Here is a 25416-nt window from a genome sequence, read left to right on the forward strand (position 1 = left end):
TATACAACATGTACATGAGTCTGTGACTGTGTGTACAGGTGTGTGCATGTGGTAGACACATGAGTGTGTGATTGTGCGTATGTGGTGCCCTGTGAGTGCGGTGTATTTAGGCATATGTGAGTATATGGGAGTGTAGGGGTGAGTGTGTGGCAGTGAGTGTGTGAATGTGTGTATATATGAGTTTAGCATCTGTATATGTGTGTATATATGAGTTTAGCGTGTGGATATGTGTGTAAGTGTGCATGTGCGCATAGCTATGTGCTTGTGTGTGACTCTGTGTGTGTGTCTCCACTGTGAGAAGGGCTGGTTGTGTACTTACAGGTGCTTCGTCGCCAGGCCCCAGCACACACAGGCTGGCCTTCAGGTAGCCTCTGGCACCCGCAGAGAAATCATCAGGGTCAGACAGCAACAGCCATTTTCGGAGGTAGGCATGTCCTGAGGGAGACCAGGTGAGTGTGACTGTGATTCAGGAGCTTGGGATGACTTTACTCAGGGGAGGAAAGGGCTCAGCGACTGGGACACAGAGGCAGGCTTCACACTCGAGGGCTAGCAGGTACTTGGAGCATCATAGGTCTTCTCTCTCTCTCTCTCTCTCTCTCTCCATTCTATCTTTGTCTCTCTCTCCTCTTTCTGTCTCTCTCCTCTCTCTCTCTATGTCTCTGTCTCTCTCCCCTCTCTCTTTGTCTCTCTCCACACTCTGTCTCTCTCTCCTCTCTTTGTCTTTCTGTCTCTCTCTGTATCTCTGTCTCTCTCCCCTCTCTTTTTGTCTCTCTCCACACTCTGTCTCTCTCTTCTCTCTTTGTCTTTCTGTCTCTCTCTGTATCTCTGTCTCTCTCCCCTCTCTTTTTGTCTGTTTCCACACTCTGTCTCTCTCTCCTCTCTTTGTCTTTCTGTCTCTCTCTGTATCTCTGTCTCTCTCCCCCTCTCTCTTCTCTGTCCGTCTTCTCCCTCCCTCTCACACTCTGTCTCTCTCCCTCTCTCTTGTCTCTCTCCACACTCTGTCCTCTCTCCTCTTTGTCTTTCTGTCTCCTTCTCTCTCTGTCTCTCTGTCTCTCTCTGTCTCTTTGTGTGTGTGTGTGTGTATGTCTCTCTCTGTCTCTATCTCTCTCTCTCAAAAGCCAGATCATGGTAGAAGCCAGGGTGCAGAGAGGTCCTCAGCTATCATCCCAATAACCCGTCCCTGAGTTGACCCCAGTCTCCCGCACCATTGCAAGGTGCCTTCCAGAGTTGGTGACCCCAGCTGAACCACCTGAGACCTGCTACGGAGCTGATCCTTCCAAGGGCATGTTTCAGCCAGCAGAAAACGAAAACCATCCTCTCTGCATTCTTGCATCTCAGTTCAACCTGCCTCAAAAGCTCCATGTCCCAGAGTAGAAAGAATGAGTGGTCCCAGGAAGGGTCCCCAAGAAACCTCCATAACTAAACTGCAAGAAGTGGCTCTAGGGAGGAGAACATAACTCACGGGGTTCCCTGTAGATGGTCCCCACGTCCATCTGAAACCAAAAAGAGAAACAGATCAGATCCTTTCATACTAAACAGGGCAAATTCATAATCCCAGGAGAAACCATGTTGTGAGAATTTTGGGATACAAGGAAGGAAGCATTTTGATCTGCCTAATGAAATTTATCTACATGAAGAAACGGCATTGTAAAGGAAACACAGAGGAATCATAAAACTGCTGTCCCAGTCTGTAGACTCAAATAATATTTTTGTACATTGATTTTGCCATATTGCATAATTTCCACTTTTCTTTTAGTCTTTAGAGTCACACTCAGCAACGTTCAGGAGCCACTCCTGGCTCTGCACTCAGGAATTACTCTTCATGGTGCTCTGGGAATCACATGAGATGCTGGGGATCAAACTTGGGTCAGATATGTAGTGCATGACAAACACCTTTACCCACTATATTATGACTCCAGCCCCAATTTCCAGAGTTTTGTAAAATTGCAAATGGACCAGAAATATAACTCAAAGGACTAGTGTACACACTTAGCATGCACTCCTCGGAGCAAACCAGGAAGTAAAGAACCAGGACAAAATCAAAAAAGCCACATATCAGCAGGATGTTGACGGCAGGGATTTGTTGTCAGCTAAAGATGTGAGGAAACTCTCTGTACTTTCTGCTCAGTTTCATGAGTCCCCTAAAACTGCTCTTAAAACAAAGTATTTTTGAACATAGATGACATGATTTGAAAAGGATAATTTTTTAACTGGATTCTTGAATTCTCAGAACAAGACCATGTTTCAATGATGAGAGATTTCAAACTCAATCACGATGCTGTTGGTTAGGAATGGCCTGGGCTCCAGCCCCTTCCTCTAAGACGCTTTTCCAGTAAAACAGACTTGGTTTCTGTCTTATGACCAGTTCCACTTTATCTGAGATCCAGAAAAGATTAGATGAAGTCTGTGCCCTCTCTCTCTATCGCACCAGCCCCGAACATTCCAGAAGGAACAAATCAGTGAGAATTACATAGAAAAGCCTTCACAGGGGGCTCTGCTGTGGTGGTTGCAGAATGTGTAGAAGCTGGACTAGGAGCTATCTGCTCAGCTGGTACCCACTTCTGGACTGTAGGAATGAGGGGCTCACAGCACTGCTTTCTCCATGGTCCCACTCCCTAGTGAACAGGCACCCTGGGGCATGTATGTGTGTGTGTGTGTGTGTGCGAGTGTGTGCGTGTGTGTGTGAGCAGACACTGTGAAGGAAAAGAAGCATTACCCGGAATTCCCCAATGAGAGCATCTGTCCTGAGGGAACGTGAGTCCACCACCTGGAGAGAGAAAAAAGGGAGAGGTCCATGCACGACAAGCAATAGTGTCACTCCCTGTCCCCACAACCAAGTCCTACAAGGCTTCTGCTCCCTTCCAGAAGCTTTTCCTCAAAGTATCCAGCCTAAGAAGGGACCATGATCATTCTACAGGCATGGAAACAGGCCTACAGTCCAGGACTTGAATCACATAACACCTCCATGGCAGAACTAGCACCCACAATTTCCTCCTGAGCCCACACAATCAGCCTCTGAACTAGATGGCCTTTCTAGTGACTTAGGGGGGAAAAGTGCCATAGTCCTGAAAAAGAAGATCTTGGCCAGGGCTAGTGCAATAGAGAGTACAGTGGGTAGGAGTTTGCCTGGCATTCAGCTGTTCCCAGGTTGAATTCCCAGCACCCCTTTTGGTCCCCGAAGTCTGTCAGGAGTAATCCCTGAACACAAAGCCAGGAGTCACCCCTGAGCACTGCTAAGTGTGGCCCAAAACGTCTTGGTTAGAGGAATATGAATGCGTGAAATAAGGTGGAAAGTGAAATCCCCATAGCAGTGAGGCGCTGGGGGGAGCAGAGGGCCTCCGTCTGCTTCCAGGTCATCTGAGTCACAAAAGCATGACTCCACCTTGCACCATGGCTGCCGTCACACTCACATCCACCCTGACACGTGCATATGCACGAACACACATGCTGATGCGATGGCATGTGCAGGCTGATCTGCAGGTGCAAATATGCATGTGTTTGGCATGTATACAGATATATGGATGCTGGTATGCACATGCGTGCAGACATGTACACACTGGCTTATGGGCAGGCATGCTATGTTGCATATGTACACATGTATAGGTGTGTGCAGACATGAACTCTGGTGGGCATGCTGGAATACAGCAGGCATGCAGCTATACATGGATGGCACAAACTAGCTCTAGTTACATCTGCACGCATGGTGTGTACTCTGGTGTGCTGTGCATGCATGTCCGCACATGCTCATGATGACATGCGCACAAAGCACACAAAAACACACTCTACTACTGCGCGCGCCCGCATATATACACACACACACACACACACACACACACACACACGCTCAGGCACGCACGCTGGTGCGCGCACACTGACGGGCAGCTCAGTGCTGATTCCCACCAGGGCATGCACCCAGCCAGGAGAAAGCCTGGCCTGCAGACATACCGTAATGAAGATGGGCTCATCAAACAGCTCCGCCGGGGAGTCAAACACATTGAAGAAAAGAGTCTGTGAGGTTCAGGAAAAAAGGGGAGGCAGGTGAGTCCTTGTTAGTCCCCTGTACCCACAGCTTCAGGGTCAGGCAGGGCTGGTCATTCAGTCATGGGAAGGAGGGAGTGCTTAGCCCTGCACTGTGCTAAGTGGACAGCTCTGAGGTGGCCCTCAGCTGACTGTCCACATAAAGGCAGAGCGTCAGAGGGAGACACAGGGGGCCACAGAGGGCCAAGGGGCTCACAGGGACTATGGGGGATCAAGGGGGATCACAGGGTAGAAGTAAGAATCAAAACTCGTCCCCATCCCACAGAGGCCTGCCAGGGTCTGGCACATCCCTCCACGCAGATTCAGCCCATCAGTGAAGCCAAGAGGTCGTCGAGGCTGCTCCGGTCCCACCAAGGAGCCCCATCGAGGCCTAGGCTCCCACCTCATTGAAGAGCGGGCTGTTTCCCTTGTGGATCCGCGTCCGCTTGGTCTGCCCAGCAGCGGTGACCTTGACCACAGGCTTGATGTTCACTCCTGGCAGCTGGCGCCCCTCAATCACCTGGACTCTGATCTGGAAGCCAGGAGAGGCATGAGGAGGAAGAAGGGGATGAGCCAAAAGAGAGATGCCTCCTGGCCCAGCAGCTTCTCAGCTGATTTCTTGAAAAGCATTGAAGTGGAATTAGAGAGCATTGAAAGAACAATCTGGACTGAGAAAATCTCATGGGTCCACGTAGGAGTTGCCAGGCTGCCCCGGGAAAGCCAGTTTCCAGCCCCAGCACAGGCACAGCCCACCCTAGCCCTGCTCTGATGTCTGCAGCGATTTCCCCACCCTTCCCCGAATTCCCTCCAAGTAAAACAGACACCAGAAGTGACCCTACTTTTACTTGCTATTATCAGAAACAAAATTTCTCAGACCCTGGGGCCAGAGAAATAGCATGGAGAAAAGGCGTTTCCCTTGCATGCAGAAGGTCAGTAGTTCGAATCCCGGCATCCCATATGGTCCCCCGAGCCTGCCAGGAGCAATTTTTGAGCATAGAGCCAAGAGGAACCCCTGAGCGCTGCTGCCAGGTGTGACCCAAAAACCAAAAACAAACAAACAAAATTTCTCAGACCCTAAGGAGCAATAGTGTCCACCATCCTATAACATAAATGAAGGGAGATTTGTGCTTCCTACTTTAGGCTAATTATTAAAAATGAGAAATGTTAAAATACTAAGCCATGTTTATGGGAAATAAGAACTGGTGGGTCTATGGGTCTGTGGCTCTGTGATATGGTGGCTCTGTTGGATCACTGGCCCCTCACCTGGAAGTCCTGTGGCTTGTCAGACAGCAGCTTTCTGGATGCAGGAGTGCTCTTCTTCCTCCTGCTCCCGGGGTAGGGGGGAGGATGGGAAGGCGGCTTCCTGGGGGTGGCGGGTGCCCCTGGGCCTGGGGCTCCACTCTGCTCCAGGAAAGGTTCATTCTCATCTCCTGTTAGTCCCGGGTCCTCCGTGTCCTCCTCTCCTGTGTCTATAAGAACAGTGCAGTGAGGCCAAGCCCCAAGCCTGCCAGGACCAGCTCAATCCCAGAGGCTCTCACCATCTTCCTGCCCTGTCCTCCCCACAGTGAGTCCAGATGAATGAGAAGAGAGGTACTTCCAGCAGAGGAGCACAGCAGGCGGCATGAGTCCAGTTAGTGGACAGAAAGGAGAGAGAATGGCCCCCCGACTGGAAGAGGCCCCCAAGTCCAGCCTTGAAGGGGCCGGCGAGGAGAGTCGTGAGGTGGTTACGAGAGTTCAGACCCCCGCCTGGCTGGCGGCTCACCCGTGGGGACCGGCCACTTCTTTCCAGAGCATCTCGTGTCAATGGTGCTGTCACTGAGCAGGGACCAAGTCTCTGCCCGGCTCTGTCCCCCACTTGGCATACCTGGCAGAGCCCAGAGGAAGGAGGGAGCTGGGTAAGGGGAGCAGTGATGCCCCACCCCAATCTGGCAAACCCCATTAGGCTCTTCCAGAATTAGGCACATTTAGGAGCTCTCTTAAGTGGCCTAAATCCCTCTTCTTCAGGTCCAAATGAACCCCACTTCTTCAGATCCAGAATATCAAGGCTCTCGCCCACCTGGCCTCTGTCACCAGGAGCCCAGGTACGATCCCTCGGTCTGTACCCCAGACTGTGGTTCAATTCAAGCACTTTCAAATCCCTGTAATTGGAACCTGCTGTGGCCTGAGACAGCCTTGCAGATGAGAGCCCTGGTTCCACTCCTTGGTACCACCCATCCCCAAACACTACTGGGAGTGATCGTGGAGCACTGAGCTGAGAGTAATCCCTGGTCACCACCGAGTGTGTCCCAGTGTTGGGACAGGATCAGGCACACCTCAGGGAAGCTATGAGCTTTACACCTGATTTGTGTCCACCACTTAGAAAAGGACTCCCAGGGAGGGGCAAGCCCTCAACGGCCTTCTGCCATGCACCCCACAGCCTGCAGAGGGCTTCCACACTTCTCTGAGCAAGGTGCCCACATCACACAGAGGCAAAAGATGAGGGCAGAGGCTGAGCTAAGTCAGTGATTCTTGTGCAAGTCAGCCAGTGTAGGCCATAGAGAGACCATGGGCTCCCCAAAATCACACAGCAACATGGTTCCAGAGGCAAGACTAGACCTCACATCAGCTCTGGGTCCTTGAATGAAAAACCCAGCTCTTTCGCTGCATGTCACCGCACCAGGCCTCCCGTGAGCCAGGGCAGGAGAGCATGGGTCAGAACTAGCTCGCTTGCCCACGACTGACCTCACATGAACCCTGGCAGCAGCCCTCAGCCCTCACTCTCACACCCCTCCACTCTGACCAGAACCCCAGCCCAGACACCCTCACTGAGCCATCCACAAGTGTGAGTGCACTGCCAGCCTTGCTCCCTCCTGGCCGCTCCTCACCAGCCATCATGTCCAGGTCAGGCAGAGTCGGGGAAGCTTCCATAGATGCCGAGGGGGGAAATGGGGGCACAGCTCCAGGAAGTGGTGTGTAGGACACCTGTAGGACCAGCGAGGCCTGGAAGAGATGGGAAGCAAGTGAGTGCTAGGCCTCAGGCCCTTTACTGCTTCTTTGTCTTCTTTCCTCCAGGACAAGGTTCAGTCTATTGGGAGCTTGTGGGCCCCAAGACTCACAGTAAAGCCATGGGGGTAAGGACAGATGCTCAGGTTCAAGGGCACATCTCTACATGCAACACTCTGGAGTTCAAACCCTGGCACCATAGCCTCAGGCCCTTGTATTGAATGAAGGATCACTGGCTGAGCATTGCCAGGAGAGGTCCTGGAACCACATGAGCAAACTGCCCCCCTCCAAAAAAAAAAAAAAAAAAAAAAACCAGAATCTAAAAATGGGTTCCACTATTCAGAGGTATGGAACCTTCAGAAAATCTGTAACCTCTTTGTACCTCCTTGTCTGGAAACAGGTGTTGAAATAAACCCTCCCAGGGCCGGGGACACTTGGATGCCCTAACAGAGGTGCGTAAGCACCCCCAGTGAGAGCTGTGTCAGGACAGATGCTTGGTGACAGCACATGTATAGGGAAGGGCAGGCCACAGGCTGCAGCCCCATCTGTGTGGCTGGACTCTGAGGGTATTTGGGGTGAAATTCTCAGGGGCCTGCTGTCGAGAGAGGCATGAGTGAGTGACTGTGACACACACACAATATAGGAATGGACCTGTCCAGGGATCTCTCCCTGGCAGGGACTTCCAGCCTGAGCCCCTCTACAGGAAAAAGGCTCTTTGGTCATTACTCAGCCAAAGAGACACAAGCACATACTCAGATACACACCTGTTTTTCCAGAGACAGCCCAGCCTTGCTCTGCTCAAGCTAAGATAACTCTAGGCAAACTCAAGTGCCCTCATCTTTCAGAAACCCTTGCCCTCCTGAAGCATTTCAGAACCCACCTCCCACTCACACCACCTCTGACCTGTGAGAAGTAAACCTGGTCCCATCATTCACACAGACCAGGAAGTTGCCTTGAGCTGCCCACCTAGCCTCACCACCAGGTCTTACTGTTCCAGGCCCTCCCCATACTTCATGCAGTGCCTAGCCCCATGGGCCTGAGCTTCTCTGGCACCACTGGTATAGCAAGGCCCCAGGGATAACCTTCATATCACTCAAATTAATCAATCCTGCACTGAAGAACATTTGGGAGATACAAACACTCATATTACTTTGGGAAGGTCACACCCAGTGTTGCTCAGGAACCTCTCCTGGCAGGCTCAGGGGCCTATATGTGATGCCAAGGATCAAACCCAGGTTGGCTTTCTCCAAAACAAACACCCTACCCACTGATCTACTGCTCCAACCCCCCCCCAATTTTTTAAATGGCACCACTGCTTACATTTTTGCATGTTTTGCTCTAATCCTTTTAACTGGATAGTACAGCCTTGCTGTATATAAGATGTTTTTCTTTTACTTCAAGTTAGACAATAAGCATTACCCCAAGTTTTGATAAATATCATTGTTCCTGATATAATATCCTCTGAAGTATTCTCACATGGATCCCTAAGAGCAAGCCCTGGGCCTGAAATGGAAGGTTCTGGAAGTTCAGATCTGAGGCTTAATACAATGGAGGTTTTCAGCCAATGAGTCAGCCAAGAGGTGAGTGTTTCTGGGCCAGAGTTGCAGATAAAGCTGACTACTGGACCCCTTAAGCCCACCTAAGGGGTAGAAGCAGAGGAGCGCAGGTCCGCTTAGCTTCGCAGCCACGCACTCCACCTAGCCAATGAATACCACCACAACACTTAGAAAAACCCACAGCATAATCGTGACAATGGGGAAACTTCGCAGACCAACTTCAGCCATAGAGAATGAAGATGGAAACTCTGATGATCCAACAATGGCCAACCACCTAAGCAGTCTTTCAGAAATGGAGTTTAGAGAAGAAATATGGAGGTTGCTCACAGAACTCAAAGAAAGTATAAATCAGAACACTAATAAAAATCAAGAGAATATGAAGAGAGAAATCAGAAAACTCCAAACTGAAATATCAGGTCAAATAACAGGTCTGAAAAACTCAGTAGACGAATTGAAGAACATAATGGATGAGCTTTCCAACAGGTTAAAAGCAGCTGAGGATAGAATTAGTGCGTTGGAAGATGAGATGCATAACAACTTTACACAGCAGAAGAGATTGGAAAAAAGCCTTAAATCAAAGGATCAGACAATGAAAAAGTTACTCAAAGAATATGAGCAGATGAAAATAGAAGTCTTTAATAAGCTCAACAGAAACAACTTTAGAATCATTGGAGTCCCAGAGACCCATGAAGAAAATCTCCAGGAAGAATCAATAGTCAAGAACATCATCACAGAGAAACTACCAGAGCTAAAGAAAACATGTGACCAAATCCTGCATGCCCAAAGAGTGCCAGCTAAAAAAGACCCCAGGAGAAACACCCCAAGACAATGAGACAGCCAGGCCAGCAGAAAATAGGAGTAAGAAAGTGGGACTCAGAAGACAGAGAAAGGAAGACAAGAAGGTAATGAAACGAAACAGAGGTGATGCCAGGCCCATCTTGCAGGTTCTTTGCTCACCACCAGGTGTCGCCACCTGAAGGACTGATGTGAGGAAGGGAAGAGAAGGAACTGGGAAGTGTAGCTTTCACTAGGGAGCTGTACCAAGGCAAAGTCTTTTTGAAGACCGTTGCATTTTAATTAAATTTTAATTTTAATTAAATGTTGAATTTAATTACAATATTTTAATCATAGAAATAAACTAAATTAAAGGTGGTGGGACACATGATACATAGTTGACAATATAATCTGAAATGGTTTAGGACAAAATGCTCTCTGTACTTAAGGCTACTTTTTTCTAAATCTTATATTATTTCGAATATTTAAAAAAGTTATAATCTAAGCATCCTGCTTTTGCAATAACCATAGGGATCTCATGCAGGAGGAACCGGAAGTCACACCCACTCCCCAATCATGTCCCACCCTCCGGAAGTGGTATAAGCTCAGCACCAGCCAAATCGTTGATAGACCCTGTGTAAAATTAAAATAGGAGCCTCTCATTAAAAAAAAATGGGAATTTTGTTTTTGCATTTTTTCAGTACTGGGATCAAACTCAGTACCCCACACATGCAAGGCATGAACTACATCACCCAACCCATTTATTCAAACTTTTTAGGAATTTCAAGATGGTGCCATAAGAGAATAATCAGACACAAGCCTAGCAGGAGTGATGCTTGGCTCAACTCATATTGGGCTTGCAGCATGAAGGCCCCATATGACAGAGGGGACCTGACCCAGCACTCATTCCCTCCACACAGACCAAGCACCTGGTCGGGGCTAAGTCCAGAAAGTACCTGGTTACTATTATAAATAATTAAACCAAAGACTTCTTTCCCAGTGCAGCTGGCACCAAAGAGCACAGAGACATAACAATAACAGACTAAACAATAGCAATGTGACAAAGAAAAGAACAGGCCAGAGGGGGCTGGAGAGATAGATAACATGGAAGTAGGGTGTTTGCTTTGCATGCAGAAGGATGGTGGTTCGAATCCCAGTATCCCATATAGTCCCCTGAGCCTGCCAGGAGCGATTTCTGAGCATAGAGCCAGGAGTAACCCCTGAACACTATCGGGTGTGACATGCCCCCCCCCAAAAAAAGAACAATCCAGAGGGATAGATAATATGGACACTGCATCCTAGGCAACCCATATGGTCCTCTTAACACCACCAGGGGTCACTGCTGAACACTGAGCATGGGGTAAACCTAACAGGCTGTGCCCTCCCTGTGATGGAGGATGGGCCTGGCACCTCAACTCAACACTTCTGGATGACTGCTGAGATGCTTCTGTTGGTACTCTACACCTCTGTATCACAACTGCCCCTTTCAAAATTCCCAGAGAACATTCCAGCAGTGCCAAGAAGCCTTCATGACAATGGGAGTACTGAGAGACCAGCATGTAGGAAGAAGATGGACACTAAGCACAGCATTGAGTGGGGACGGCCTCCAGCAGACCCCATCTGAAAAAGGAATGGATGTCCCAGGAGGAACAGCCTATCTCCTCAGAGAACATTCCAGCATCTGAAGGGCAGGAACAAGGAAGTCACATCCAGCCCTGGAAGGAGGAGACAGATGCTGGGCCCTCTGGTACATGTTACAGCTGAACAAGGACTCATGACTTGAGTTGGGTCTTGCCCAAGTTATAGCTCCACTCAAACTGAGGCCCGCACTGGCTAGGCAAGGGCCCCAATTGCTGATTGGCTGTCTCTTTATCTCACATTCACACAGCACACATACACTTTGGGGCAATGAGGCCGAGAACCCCTTCCAACCCTTGCTCCACTCCCTTCCACAAACACACCCCACTTCTGGGGAGGAAGTATTTCCAAATCAATGACTCCCAGTGCACCCTGGGAGGCGGAGCCACCCCAAGGGAAGGTCAGGCACTTGAGTGACCAGGAAGGGCCCTTCGGGTATATTTAGCCCACTAAAAATAACAGGAGGCCAGAGAGGAGGGTTGGGAATTGTCTGAGAGGACTGGGAGGCACTGGGCAGGCAGGGGAGGAGTGGGAAGGACAATGACAGGGAGAAAGGGGGTCTGGCCAGCCTGGTGGGCAGGGCAGCTGCCTGTCTCCCTGTCATCTGTGACCCAGATGACTCAGATATTCCGGGTCTGGAGAAGGGGCTGGTGCTGGGGGGCTGCCAGGGAGAAGGGCCGAGTCATGGGCAAGGCTGCCTGGACATGTGGGAATTACATGGCGCCTCCAGTGAGCTTCTGATTCCAGGAATGGCTGTGTCAGGGTGAGGGGAAAGACCCGGGGGCACTTACCCCTGTGGGCTGCTTCTTGGTGTCCAGCAGGGGAGCATTGAAGCTGGCAGACAGGCTGGGAGTGGCAAGTACCTCCCTGAGGGGGACCTTGGCTTCTCCCAGAAACCTGCAGGGAGAGAACAACAAAATGTTCAAGACTGGCCCAGTATGCTGGTTCTCCAGTGAGCCCTTACACACTTCACACAAAGTTTACAGACATGGCCAGTCTGCTAGAATCCCATGGACACCTCAGAACTCAAGACTCCCTAATGCCCTATGGACCATCACTGGAAGACCAGGCCACTGCCCATGTAGGAGAGGAATTTGAACCACCTTTCCATCCCCAAGGCCAACCTTGGGAGTGGAGTGTCCAGCTCACTGCTTTGTGGATTCATTGATCCCACTTTAGGGAAAGTTTGAGATGTTTTGTTTGTTTTTATACAATCTGAGAGATACAGAATTTACAAGTTGAGTTTTTTTTTTAAATATGGAACGCTTCACGAATTTGCGTGTCATCCTTGTGCAGGGGCCATGCTAATCTTCTCTGTATCGTTCCAATTTTAGTATATGTGCTGTCGAAGCGAGCACACAAGTTGAGTTTCTAACTCAACTAGTTAGTTTAACTCAACTTTAACTCAACAAGATAGTTGAGTTTTCATTATACAATGTTCCAACACCCATCCCTTTATCAGTGCTCATTTCCTGCCACCAATTTTCCCAATTACCCTCCAGCATTTCCCCAGCCTCACCCCATACCCAACTTGCCTCTATGGCAGACACTTTTTATATTCTCTCTCTCTTTCTTCTTTCTCATCTCTTCTCTCTCAGGCATTATAGTTTGCAATATTATTACTGAAGGGGTATCATGAGTATCACTTTACCTCCTTTCAGCACCCAGTTCTGTCCAGAGTGATCATTTCCAACTATTATTGTCATAGTGGTCCCTTCTCTACTTTAACTGTGCTTCCCATCCATCACTTCTGACCAGACAGTGAGCAGCAGTAGCTGTGCACACAGCACTGCACCTGGATTTATCTTCCTGCCAGAGGTAGCACAACTAGGACTTCATACAGCATATAGAATAAAACTTGTATTTGCTCTCACAGCTGATACTAAAAAAAACTAGCAGCTCACAGTGAGGTAATGCTTCATACCCCACAGACCCCATAAGATACTATAAATTATTTCCAATTAAAAATAGAAAATAGGGCCCGGAGAGATAGCACAGCGGCGTTTGCCTTGCAAGCAGCCGATCCAGGACCAAAGGTGGTTGATTCGAATCCCGGTGTCCCATTTGGTCCCCCGTGCCTGCCAGGAGCTATTTCTGAGCAGACAGCCAGGAGTAACCCCTGAGCAACACCGGGTGTGGCCCAAAAACCAAAAAAAAAAAAAAAGGGAATATAGGAGCCTGGATAATAGTACAGCAGGTAGGGTGCCTGACTGTATTCTGCTAGCCCAGGTTTGATTCCTGGCATCCCATAAGGTTCCTGAACACCACCAGAAGTAATTCCCTTTTTTTTAATTTTTTTCTTTATTTAAGCACCTTGATTACATACATGATTATAATTGGGTTTCAGTCATAAAAAGAACACCCCTCTTCACCACTGCAACCTTCCCACCACCAATGCCCCCCATCTCCCTCCTTCCCTATCCCCTCCCTGCCTGTGTTCAAGACACACATTCTACTTCTCTCACTCACTAACATTGTCATGAGAGTTAGTGTAGTCATCTCTCTAACTAAACTCACCACTCTAATGTGGTGAGCTTCACATTGAGAGCCAGTCCTTCCATCCCTCATCTCTGTTGTCTCTGGGCATTATTACAATAATGTCTTTTGTTTTTCTTAAAACCTATAGATGAGTGAAACTATTCTGTGTCTATCTCTCTCCCTCTGACTTATTTCACTCAGCATAATAGATTCCATGTCCACCTATGTATAGGAAAATTTCATGACTTCATCTCTCCTGATGTATAATATTCCACTGTGTATATGTACCACAGTTTCTTTAGCCATTCATCTGTTGAAGGGCATCTTGGTTGTTTTCAGAGTCTGGCTATTGTAAATAGCACTGCAGTGAATATAGGTGTGAGGAAGGCATTTTTGAATTATGTTTTTGTGTTTCTAGGGTATATTCCTAGGAGTAGTTTAGGTAGATCATATAGGAGCTCAATTTCCAGTCTTTTGAGGAATCTCCATATTGTTTCTAGGAATAATTCCTGAGTGCAGATCCAGGAATAAGCCCTGAGCAAGCATTGCTGGGTATGGACTCTCCCTAAAAAATAAAAAAGGAAAATAACAAATGTTTATAAGGATGTGGAGAAACTGGAACTTTATGAACTCCTATAAAAATGAAAAACAGGGCCCGGAAAGATAGTACAGCGGCGTTTGCCTTGCAAGCAGTCAATCCAGGACCAAAGGTGGTTGGTTCGAGTTCCGGTGTCCCATATGGTCCCCCGTGCCTGCCAGGAGCTATTTCTGAGCAGACAGCCAGGAGTAACCCTGAACAACGCCGGGTGTGGCCCAAAAAAAAAAAAGGAAAGAAAGAAAGAAAGAAAGAAAGAAAGAAAGAAAGAAAGAAAGAAAGAAAGAAAGAAAGAAAGAAAGAAAGAAAGAAAGAAAGAAAGAAAGAAAGAAAGAAAGAAAGAAAGAAAGAAAGAAAGAAAGAAAGAAAGAAAGAAAGAAAGAAAGAAAGAAAGAAAGAAAAAGAGTGATGGCAGGCTGGAGTAGGGGGTGGTGATATGGGATGGAGTCTGGTATACTGGTAAAAGAAGACTGATACTGGTGTTGGGATTAGTACTGGAATTTTGTGTGTCTAAAAACCAGCTATAAATAATTTTGTAAATCACAACGATTTAAGTTTAAAAAACTTTTAATGCTGGGGCCGGTGAGGTGGCGCTAGAGGTAAGGTGTCTGCCTTGCAAGCGCTAGCCAAGGAAGGACCTCGGTTCAATCCCCCAGCGTCCCATATGGTCCCTCCAAGCCAGGGGCAATTCTGAGTGCTTAGCCAGGAATAATCCCTGAGCACCAAACAGGTGTGGCCCAAAAAAAAAAAAAAAAAAATTTTAATGAAAAAAATAGTACAGTTACTATGAGATATGTTGCTGTGGAAACTGGAACCATTACATAGGATTAATGCAGTTGTTTGGGATATGGAACAGTTACTATGAAAAATGATAAAGTTATGGGATATGGCACAGTTATATGGGATTTAGTATGGCTACGATGGCCTCTTGAGCACCATCAGAAATAGCCCTGGTAGTCCCCAAGCACTGTCCTGTACACCCCTTATTTTAAAAAATAAAGAGAATGACCACCCACCTAGAAATTCTATTTCCAGGTAAATGCTCCCTTAATAACTAAACCTAGAACTTCGAGATATCTGTAGATTTGTGTTCATTAGAACATGACTCACAGTTAACAAGAGCAACGGGTAGGAGTAGCAAATGCTCTATTTCCATTAACAGGCCCATCGACAAATGAATGAACAAAGCATGCCGCATCAATGCAAGAGAATATTGTGCAGCACTAAAAAGGGAAAACCCTCTGGCATGAGTTTCCACCTGGTAAGCCAGAGAGATGGCTGTGTCATACACAAGAGGACAAAGATGTCCAGGTCCCCTTAGAGAAGCCATGAGACAGACAAACTCTCAGAGACAGGAAGCAAGTGGAGGCTACAGGGTTGCTGGCCAAGAAAAAGCAAAGAGGGGCTAATAGGTGTAGCAGGACAAAGGGTCCTGAAGATGTCACCAAGATGGCTGCACAACCTCAGGGACATGGTTAGTGCCACTGAACTGTACACAGATAATAGTTACAATGGGTTTCACTGGGCATGTTTTATCATTAAAATAAACAATCAAAAAATAAATAAACAATCAAACCAATAAATGTTCAGGCAAACTTCAGAGCCAAAAACAAACAGACAAAAATTCCTCTCTGACCATCCCTCTAAACCCCACAGATGCTTGGCTGCTTTGCAGGTGCCCTAACAAAGCAGGAAGCCTGGTTTGCTCTGATGATCCAGTTTCCTAAACTTCTTTATAGAAAGGCTTAAAGAGGACTGTGCAGATAGTTCCAAAGGCTGCCTGCTTTGCTTTCAGTCTAGTGTAGGATCCCCTATCTCACAGCACCACTGGAAGTAATCCCCAACACAGAGTGCTAAGTGCCCACAAACCAAGGGTACTCAGTGGTGCCTGTGGACCAGGCCTTCCCAGAAAGAACTGTGAGATGAAAGGGGCACTTAATCACATGGGTAATCAGAATCCACTGCCCCAGGGGAAGCTGAGGCAGCAGAGAGCCTAGTGATTCGTGATTACCAGATGATACTCTGGATCCCCAAGGGGATTCCCAGGTGGTCAAGTTCGTCTGGGGTGGGGGCAGAAGATGGGCCAGGTCCAAGCTGCAAGAACACTCCAGTTTGGGGCCCCTCGGGTCTGGGGGCAGAGGCAAAGACAAGCAACTCTGCTCCCTTTCCGAAGCTCACCCAGGGCCTCCACCCAAGAGAATTCCCGGAAGTGAGGCAGGGAACAATGAGAGGAAATGCAAAAGGAAGCTCTGCTCCCCCTACCAGCAGAGCCACCTCCGGTGCACGGAGCTGGGCCTGCAGGGATTGCTTGTTTTTTCCTCCCAGGGACCTTTCTTGGATTCCTCTCTCAGGAACTAAATGGCTCCTCCAGACTCTGCTCCCCTGGGAGAAAGGGCTGAAAGCTGCCCAGCATCGCTCCTCATAAAGACCAAAGGAGGGAGTCCCTGTGGAGAGGGCATCCTAGAATGTGGCAGGAGACCCTAAAAACAATTCTTCATTTCTGGAGGATGGAGGAGATTCAGTTTTATTCAGGGCACCAACCTCAGAGGGAAGTACCTGCTCCAAAGACCAAGACTGGCTCGTGGGCCTAAACAAGTGCTCAGGAAAGCACATGCTCAAGGCCCAAGTTCCATCCCTGGCACTTTAGCTCCTCTGAGTACTACAGGAAGTGGCCCTCACTACCCCTAAGCACTGCCAGGGGTGATCCTGTGACCCACAGCACCTAAGACCAAGCAGCACTGCATTCTGTGGCCCTGACACTGGCCTAAGCCCAGTTGGTCACTTGTACCTAGGAGTGAGCTCGAGCCCCAGAGCATTGCTTGGGAAGCCAAAAGGAAAGATGGAGGTCTCTGCCAGGGCCCACTCCAGGGACACTGCAGGTTCAGTGGCACCAAGTAGGGGGGAAAATACCAGTCAGGACTCAGTTAGGTCACATAAAGCTAAGAGGGGCCTGTGTAGAGCCTGGGTTGAGTAAGTCGTGCAATAAAGTGGCAGGAATCCCTGAGGACCCTGACCCCTTCCCCACCGCCTCCCCGCAGCCCACTGATGGAAAAATGCAGCCAAAATGCAGCAACTTTGCTGTTCCCTGGAGCCTGTGGAATGTGGAGACATGAAAAGAGTGGGCACTGAAAGGACTGCTGTCATCCCAAACACTGACCCAGAAGTCAAGACTTGGCAAGAGGGTGGAAGCCGCCAACTCCTGACTGGGAGTGCCTTCAGTGGGGATGCCCTGTCTCTAAATTCATCCTCCACATGACCAGAGACCAGATGCCTTGGGGCTAGCTCTGATCTGTCATGTAAGTGGGAGGGCCTAAATCAAGTGGGCATGTTTTAATAAAGCATGAAGAAATGTGGGCGATTTTATTTTAAAACATTGGGCTATTTTACATGGCTGTTTGAAAGAGCAAAACATAGGAGACAGCCCAAATGCACATGGTCAGAGATGGGCCCATCAGTTCACTGAACCCTGTCAACTCTCACACAAGTTTACAACAGTGGGGGAGACACTGGTGTGGGGAAACTCTCCTCAGATACAGGAAAGTAAAAACAAACAAAACTGCAAATAAATGTGTATAATACACCTCCTGCCATGGAAAATAAAGATAATGATCTAGATCTTATATGGTGATAATATATAAGAAAACTCCAAGAATGGTACAAAACAGACTCAGAATAGAGCCAGAGAGGTGGTTCATTGAGCAAAGACTTTGATGCAGAACCAGTTTCAAACTCCTTAGAACAGGGAAACCTATGTCTGAGGAAACACTGGCCAGAAGAGAGGCACAAATGATCAGAGGATTTTTCACTGCCATTTGTGTTTCTTTTTTTGTTTGTGTGTGTGTGTGTGTGTGTGTGTGTGTGTGTGTGTGTGTGTGGTTTTTGGGTCACACCCGGCAGTGCTCAGGGGTTTCTCCTGGCTCCGTGCTCAGAAATTGCTCCTGGCAGGCATGGGGGACCATATGGGACGCCGGGATTTGAAGTGATGACCTTCTGCATGAAAGGTAAACGCCTTACCTCCATGCTATCTCTCCGGCCCCATTGTGTTTCTTTTTTTAAGAAGCCTTCAATGTTTTACCAACTCAAACATTAAAAATCATAATGGAATGCGAAACTACGATCGATATCTTCTAAATCAAAGCATGAGCTCAACCTGTTGAGCCATCCTCCCAACCTTGTTCTAAGTCCATTCCTGGACTTCTCTTATATATAATCACCATATAAGATCCAGACTGTTCTCTCTCTCTCTCTTTTTTTTTTTACATAATAAAACATGCCATTAAAACATGGCAGGAAAGTCCTGATTTTGAAGCAGGCAGGAGGAGGGCGGGGGAGGTGTCCACCTGGAAATAAGTTCTTGGGATATAGTAAAACCAAGATGAGAGTTGAAGAAGTTACTCTGTCACTCGCTTTAAGACAGCTTCAAGTATTATTGCAGGACTCACTTTGTAGACACAGAACTGAGGCCTGATAAGACTGTAACTGGTGCCATTGTTGGCTTAAGAGAATTTTGGATCCTTGCAGGAGTGGAAAAACTTGAGAGACAAAAAGCCTGTGATAAGGACATGAAGGAGAATCACCAAAAGTTCCAAGTTCTTTTTTATGTCAACACCCTGATTAACTCTATGTCCACAGAAAATTCCAGGCCAAGACAACCTAAAAAATATCCATTAGGGGCTCTCTCTGCTTCTGGGGAAGAAACCCCCAGTCACAGTTCTTCACCCCCCTCTTTCTTTTCCTTCTTTCTCCCTGCATCCCCTCAAAAAAAATCTGGGTAAGATCTAGAACTGACTTTCCTTTCCTGCAAAGTCAAAGAACAGTTCCTCACTCCAGTCTAAGTCCACAGTTCCCCAAGAAATCAAGTGGCAGGGGTCATTTGACACATAGAGCAAGAGCAAGTGACTTTAGTGCAGCTTGATGCTTGCTCTTTGATGCTGATGAAACATAAGGTCTTACCATGTTCATCACAGACTCTCATCAATTCTAGATGTCCCCGAAACTTCCCAGTGGATAGGGAGACAGGGAAGTGAGCTCCTCTCACACTCTCTCACTTCTTCTACTTCACATAAGTCACCAGCAACTGTATTATTTAGGGCCCAGTAATGTAGTAGTAGAGTATGATGAGGGCATGAATTTAATTTTTGGTACAACAAGTGTGAGCCACAACAGCAAAGAGAAGGGGAAATTATCATGCATGTCCATCAAAAACTAGCTCCTTGTAGAACTCTGCTAATAAGAGCCCCGTCCTGAGGGTGTGCGAATTAGTGTTACCCACTTTATATACACTCATTGCCTCCTTTATTTTTATTGGGGACGGGGGGGGGGGGGGAATCACACTCTGCAGTGCTCAGGAGCTATACCTAACTATGGTCAGGGACCTTCCTGGCATGACTCAGGGGACTGTATTGGGTGCTGTGAGCCTGGGTTGACCATGTGCAAAGCCAACACCCTACACACTGTACTACTTGTCTGGCCCCTTTACTCTACCTGCTTAAGCGAAGGTTGGCTTTGTTGTTAATCCTATGTGTTCTTCACACAGTCTGTTCTTGGGGAAAACAGATGTAGGGGACAGAGGAATTGCCCATGCCTCCCAAACACCTAACACTTTTTATCAGGTGGTGCCAAAACCCAGGAAACCCTAAAGCAGAAATTGAGGTTGGTTACTCTCTGTCTTCTGTACAAGACCATCTTCAACCGATCACCACTCTAGGCTATGGGTCTTGGAGAGAGCCCAGGGAAATATGATGATGACTCCAGATTCTGAATTCTAATATTGAAATGGGCAGTGGGTAGGGAACAGCTGCTGAAGACACTACCTGCTTCATTCATATGATCAGAATACAAAGGGCAGGTGAGACAAAAGAATAGCAACCTTGGGGCCGGAGCAATAGCACAGTGGGTAGGGGCATTAGGTTTGCACACAGCCAACTGGGTTCAATCCCTGCATCATATGTAGTCCCCAAGCCCACTAGGAGTAATTCCTGAGTGCAAAGGCAGGAAGTAACCACTGAGCACTGCCGGGTATGGCCCAAAAAGAAAAACAAAAATAAAAATATGACAACCTTGTTCCATCTACCAAAGTTGAAAACTATATTGTGACTGTGTAAAAAATATATATCTTCCAAGGTTATAGAGATAGAACAGAAATTAAGGCACTTGCATAAATCCCAATTCAATCCTCAGCACCATATACAGCTCTCTGATCCCTTTCAGGTACAGATCCAGAAGACCTATAAAGTAACATTTAAAATAAAAGGGGACTGTGGAAAGATTTCTTAATCCTTATCTTTTTTGTTTTTGGGGTCATACCCAGTGTTATTCAGGGTACCAAGAAGTACCAGGGTTCCAACCTGGGGTTCTCACATGCAAAATACATACAACCATACACTAAGCATCTCCCTGGTTCTTGCTGCTTATCTGCTAAACTCATTAAAGGACCGGCTGTGGCCCATAATGGCTCAGTGGTAGAGGCATGAGACCCTGAACTCCATCCCCAGCATCCCCCACAAGCCAACTACTCTCCCTGTGCTGTCTGGAATCCCCAGCACCACAACCAAAGTAGGAACCTTCACTGCACCACAACCGAGTGTGCAACCATCAATCCCTCAACCAAAAAAGCTTCTGGTTTATCCCTCTAATAGGACAGGTCATTGCAGCAACAAAGGGAAGCAGAGGGGTGAATTTGAGGCTAAAAGAAATAAATTACATAATCCTAGTGTTGTGGCTCTTAAGAAAATAAACTTGCCGAGCCAGAGAGATGGCAAGGCACTTGCATTGTATTCAGCCAACCCCAGTTCACTTCCTGGCTCCACATGTGGTTTTCTGAACACCACCAGGAGTGATCTCTTTCCACAAAGTTAGAGAAGTAACACTCAAGCACGGTTGGGTGTGACCCAAAAACAAAAAGAAGGGCCTGGAGTGATAGCACAGCGTTTGCCTTGCACACAGCCAATCTGGGTTTGATCCCCAGCATTCCATATGGTCCCCAAAGCTTGCCAGGAGTAACCTGTGAGTGCCACTGGGTATGACCCAAGAAACAAACAAAAAAAGGACAAAGAAGAAGAAAAGGATATGTCAATTAAAATTACATGTATCACACCTCACACCCTTTTGTCATTAGTTCAGGGGCATCTTCTCTCATTAGATTCTTTCATTAGATTTTCCACGACAACAGGTGTTGTCTAACCCCAACGTAGGAAGAAAGGCCCCCACACTCAGGGGAGGGTTAAGAACCCCAGTGAAAAGGTCCAGGAAGCTGACCCCACCCCACACCCCAGCCATGTGTGTCTGTTGGCAAGGAACAGGAAATGAGTGACAGAGGGACATTCCACAACCCCTGAGCCCTCCTGGCCTTTAGCAGCCTTCCTGCCACTCTACGATTCCTCAGGGGCTGCCCCAGGGTAATTCTAAATAGTTTTCCACTTCAATTCAGAGACAGACAAAATAAAAACTATTCTAAATCCAGACATTTACTGGATGGAATCCAGGGCAAAATATTATTACCAAAAAAATCCTTGGCAAATCAGGATATGTCAAATCTTCTGAGTATGTGGAGAACAATAAGAAGGTAAACTGAAGATAATCCCACTCCCAAGGACTCCAGAAAGGAGAGGCCAACAGCTGGTCAGCATTGACTCACTATTCCCGACTCCTAGCAATAGCAAAATCCCACCCCATGCCCCCACACTGTTTCTAAAAGTCTATGTCAAGTAGGTTGGTGGGGCAGAGGGAGGAATACCATCAACTTGTGTGAGAATGACAAAGCAACTATGACAAAGCAACTGTCAAGAAGAGGAAAATACCTTGTCCACAGGAACAGACTGAATAGTCCTACTCAATCCTGAATATACAAACTATAATGAGTGATTAAGAAAACCGGAGAGGGGCTGGAGAGATAGCATGGAGGTAAAGCGTTTGCCTTTCATACAGAAGGATGGTGGTTCGAATCCCGGCATCCCATATGGTCCCCCATGCCTGCCAGGGGCGATTTCTGAGCATAGAGCAAGGAGTAGATCCTGAGGGCTGCCGGGTGTGCCACAAAAATCAAAAACAAAAAGAGAAAACAACAGCAAGAGATAGCACAGCAGTAAGGCATTTGCCTTGTATGCAGCTGACCCAGAACAGACCTGGGTTCGATTCCCAGCATCTCATATGGTCCCCCACCCCCATGCCTGCCAGAAGCGATTTCTGACTGCAGAGCCAGGAGTAAACCCCCCCCCGCAAAACAAAACAAACAAACAAAAAAACACAGCAAACTCAAAATCCAAGAAGCTGGGGCAAAGAATCAGAGCATGTGCTTTGCAAGTAGGAACTCCAAGTATGATCCCTTGGCACCACATCATTCCCTGAGCACTGCAGGGTCCCTAAGCACAAACATGTCAGGTGCGCCCTCTCCCAAGAAATCTATAAGGAGAAGCAACTGACAAAAGAAGGACTAGAAATGGGCAATTTTTTTTCTCCCAAGACAATACAAAACCCAAAACTGTCAAGCATGTTATTTGATAGAATTTAAAATGTCAGACACTCATACACGTTTTTGATCCAATGATACCACAGAGGGATAGTATTGCACTTTGGGCATTTGCCTTACATGCAGTTTGTCCTGGATTTAAACCCTGACTGAGGGTAGAGACAGGATTAAGCCCTGAGCACTGCTGGATGAGAGAGAAAGGGTGAGGAAGGAGAGAGAGGGGAAGGGAGAAGAGAGAAAGAGGAGAGAGAGAGAAAGAGGGGAGAAGAGGAGAAGGAAGAGAGAAAAGAGGGAGAGGGAGAGAGAGAAAGAGAAGAGAGAGAGAAGAGATGAGAGGGGAGAGACAGAGGAGAGAGGGAAAGAGAGGGGAGAAGGAGAAAGAGGGAGAGAGGGAGAGAAAAGGGAAAGAGGGGAGAGAGAAGAGAGGAAAGAGAGGAGAGAGAAGAGGTGAGAGGGAAGAGAGGGAAGAGAGAAGAGAGAAAGAGAGAGGAGAAAGAAAGAGAAGAGAGAGACAGAGAAAGAGAGAGAGAGAGACAGCAGCCCAGGGAGGAGGTTCAGTAGTGAGGCTGCCCATTAGATCCCAGAACCATCAATCAATCCCAGCCACTTTGCTGCTGGGAACCTGGAGCCATATTAAAGTGTGTTAACCCTGTCACTGGAACAACAATTAAAGGGAAAGCAAAAGAGGAGGACACAAAAGCATTAATTTCTTATAAAGGTTGCTCCTGTTTCTTTAAACTACAAGGGTGTGCATGTATGGGTGCACTACAAACCATGTGTTCGCACATGCTGGCTGTCTTGTTCCCTTCTCTGTGCGAAGATTGTAAACTAGTAGTGTGGTGATTGGGTTGGCATCTAACTTATTACACTTGACCATTCTTCCAGAACAAAAAACTAAATGAGGGTCTAGGGTGTAGTTGCTCTGCAGTAGGGCTACCAGAAAAAATACTAGCATCCCTGCTAATTTTTCAGATAAAAAATGACTAATTACTTAATACAAGCACATATAATATCGGATTTATTCAAACTTAACAGGGTGGTCTGAGTTCTATTGGGTCTGGTCACCATCCCTGGATGTGGTCTTTACTGCAATTAGGGGAGCATCCTTTTGATCCTGGTGCATGTTATGACTCCATGGAGACTTTTGTTTCCATGTTCATTTTTGATGAACACATAAGTTAAAAGCAACCTACCAAGGGGCTAAAGAGATAGCCCATGGTAGGCTCAGCAGAAGAAAGACTGAGTTCAGTCCCCTACATTGCTGGGTTTGTCCTGAAAATCAAACCAAATCTATGATGGTTGACTTCCCCTGGAAAGGCATCTTCCAGAACAAATGAAATTAAATCTTTTAATGTGTAGATATTTTCTGTACAGTAAAACAGGCACTTTTTTCCTTAATCTTCACTATTATTTTACTGAAACTATTTTAGTGTGAATCTAACAATTCATTTTTATTTAAATTTCCCAACACCAAGTTGATTCACAGATACCGTTTTTCATGTTGGAGTTTATATTAGGTTTTAAAGGGGCAAAGAAAGCCCCTTTCCATTTTGAGTTTTCTTTTGTGGAATTGTGTTTATTGAATCTAGTTTCCACAGTCCACTGTATAAGTTGCCAACACGAATCTGTCACCTTCTCATTGCCTTAGCACCCCTCCATGGGTCATTTTAGCCATGATTATCACACAAGGACCATTTCTACTCATAATTACAGTAGTACTTCATGATATTTGTTTCATAGCTAGTCCATGGGAACACTGGGAGAAATTCCCTGCACAGGAGCCAGCACGGCCCTAAGCCAGCTGAGCTTCAATTCAAATTTCTATTGGACTCCCACTTCTGGATGAATTTGAGTGATTATAAAGCAAGAGACAGCTCAGGTAGAAAAGCAGAGGCCTGGGGCCAGAGAGATAGCATGGAGGTAAGGCATTTGTCTTGCATGCAGAAGGATGGTGGTTCGAATCCTGGCATCCCATATGGTCCCCTGAGCCTGCCAGGAGCAATTTCTGAGCATAGAGCCAGGATTAAGAGGAAGGAAGGAAGGAAGGGAGGGAGGGAGGGAGGGAGGGAGGAGGGAGGAAGGAAAGGAAAGAAGAAAGAAAGAAAGAAAGAAAGAAAGAAAGAAAGAAAGAAAGAAAGAAAGAAAGAAAGAAAGAAAGAAAGAAAGAAAGAAAGAAAGAAGAAAGAAAGAAAGAAAGAAAGAAAGAAAGAAAGAAAGAAAGAAAGAAAGAAAGAAAGAAAGAAAGAAAGAAAGAAAGAAAGAAAGAAAGAAAACATTCATAGAGGAAAAATAATCCCCATCAGCTCAACCAGTGCCAGCTAAAGCAGAGCCTGTGGCTCTCAGCCTGGACAGCACAATACACACACTGACAGCTGGGAGCCTGTAAGGATGCTCAGCCCAGCCCTGCTGTGGAGATCCAAACCTCCTGAAGTCCAGTACCAGCGTGTGGAAAAGCTGCTGCTGACCACAAGGTGACCTGATTAGGGATCTCCAGGCTGAACATGTTATGGGACCAAACACCTGATGAGAAGTCAGGGTCCCTGCATCGCTAGGGTCAACACTCTATTCCTGGCAACCACTCTTGGAAGCCCAAAGTCAACAGGAAGCTGTCAAGTTGCCGACACCGACCAGCTGGGCCGGTCCTGGCTTCCTTCCATGTGCACCTCAAACCTGACTCTTGGACACGAAGTTGATCCAGGCCTGCACTAGCTGGGGAACCCCATGGCTCAGAGATGATGGGCTGCAGAGTAGCTCAGAGTAGCTTGAGGTTCCCTCTTTGGGGCCTGGGAGTGCTCCCTGAATTCACAGCTCTGCTGGCAGAACAGTCTGGGATGTCATTTTAAATTGCCAGAACTAAACAAAAACAAAATTATCAAATACCCAGGAAGCCCAAAGGAATAGAAGGGCAT

The 25416-nt window shown here is 47.2% G+C and overlaps 1 protein-coding gene and 1 non-coding gene across 4 annotated transcripts in view; both read right to left on the reverse strand.

Moving 5' to 3' along the window:
* DYSF (dysferlin) overlaps nt 1-25416 on the reverse strand; it is a 226636-nt gene that overhangs the window by 163213 nt on the left and 38007 nt on the right. For 2 of the 3 annotated variants that reach the window (XM_049785135.1, XM_049785136.1), the window contains exons 4-12: nt 11759-11864; nt 6882-6996; nt 5780-5881; nt 5281-5486; nt 4421-4549; nt 3946-4008; nt 2717-2767; nt 1463-1493; nt 320-435 (exon numbers count right to left, since the gene is read on the reverse strand). In XM_049785135.1, coding sequence (XP_049641092.1) covers nt 320-435; nt 1463-1493; nt 2717-2767; nt 3946-4008; nt 4421-4549; nt 5281-5486; nt 5780-5881; nt 6882-6996; nt 11759-11864 — 919 coding nt within the window. The remainder of the gene's footprint in view (nt 1-319; nt 436-1462; nt 1494-2716; nt 2768-3945; nt 4009-4420; nt 4550-5280; nt 5487-5779; nt 5882-6881; nt 6997-11758; nt 11865-25416) is intronic. The other variant, XM_049785137.1, reaches the window with a different exon arrangement.
* On the reverse strand, nt 12219-12325 carry LOC126025018 (U6 spliceosomal RNA). Its single transcript, XR_007501071.1, has one exon. It is a non-coding gene; the product is annotated as a U6 spliceosomal RNA (small nuclear RNA).

The sequence above is a fragment of the Suncus etruscus genome, chromosome 12 (genome assembly GCF_024139225.1).
Source record: "Suncus etruscus isolate mSunEtr1 chromosome 12, mSunEtr1.pri.cur, whole genome shotgun sequence".
Lineage (NCBI taxonomy): Eukaryota > Metazoa > Chordata > Mammalia > Eulipotyphla > Soricidae > Suncus > Suncus etruscus.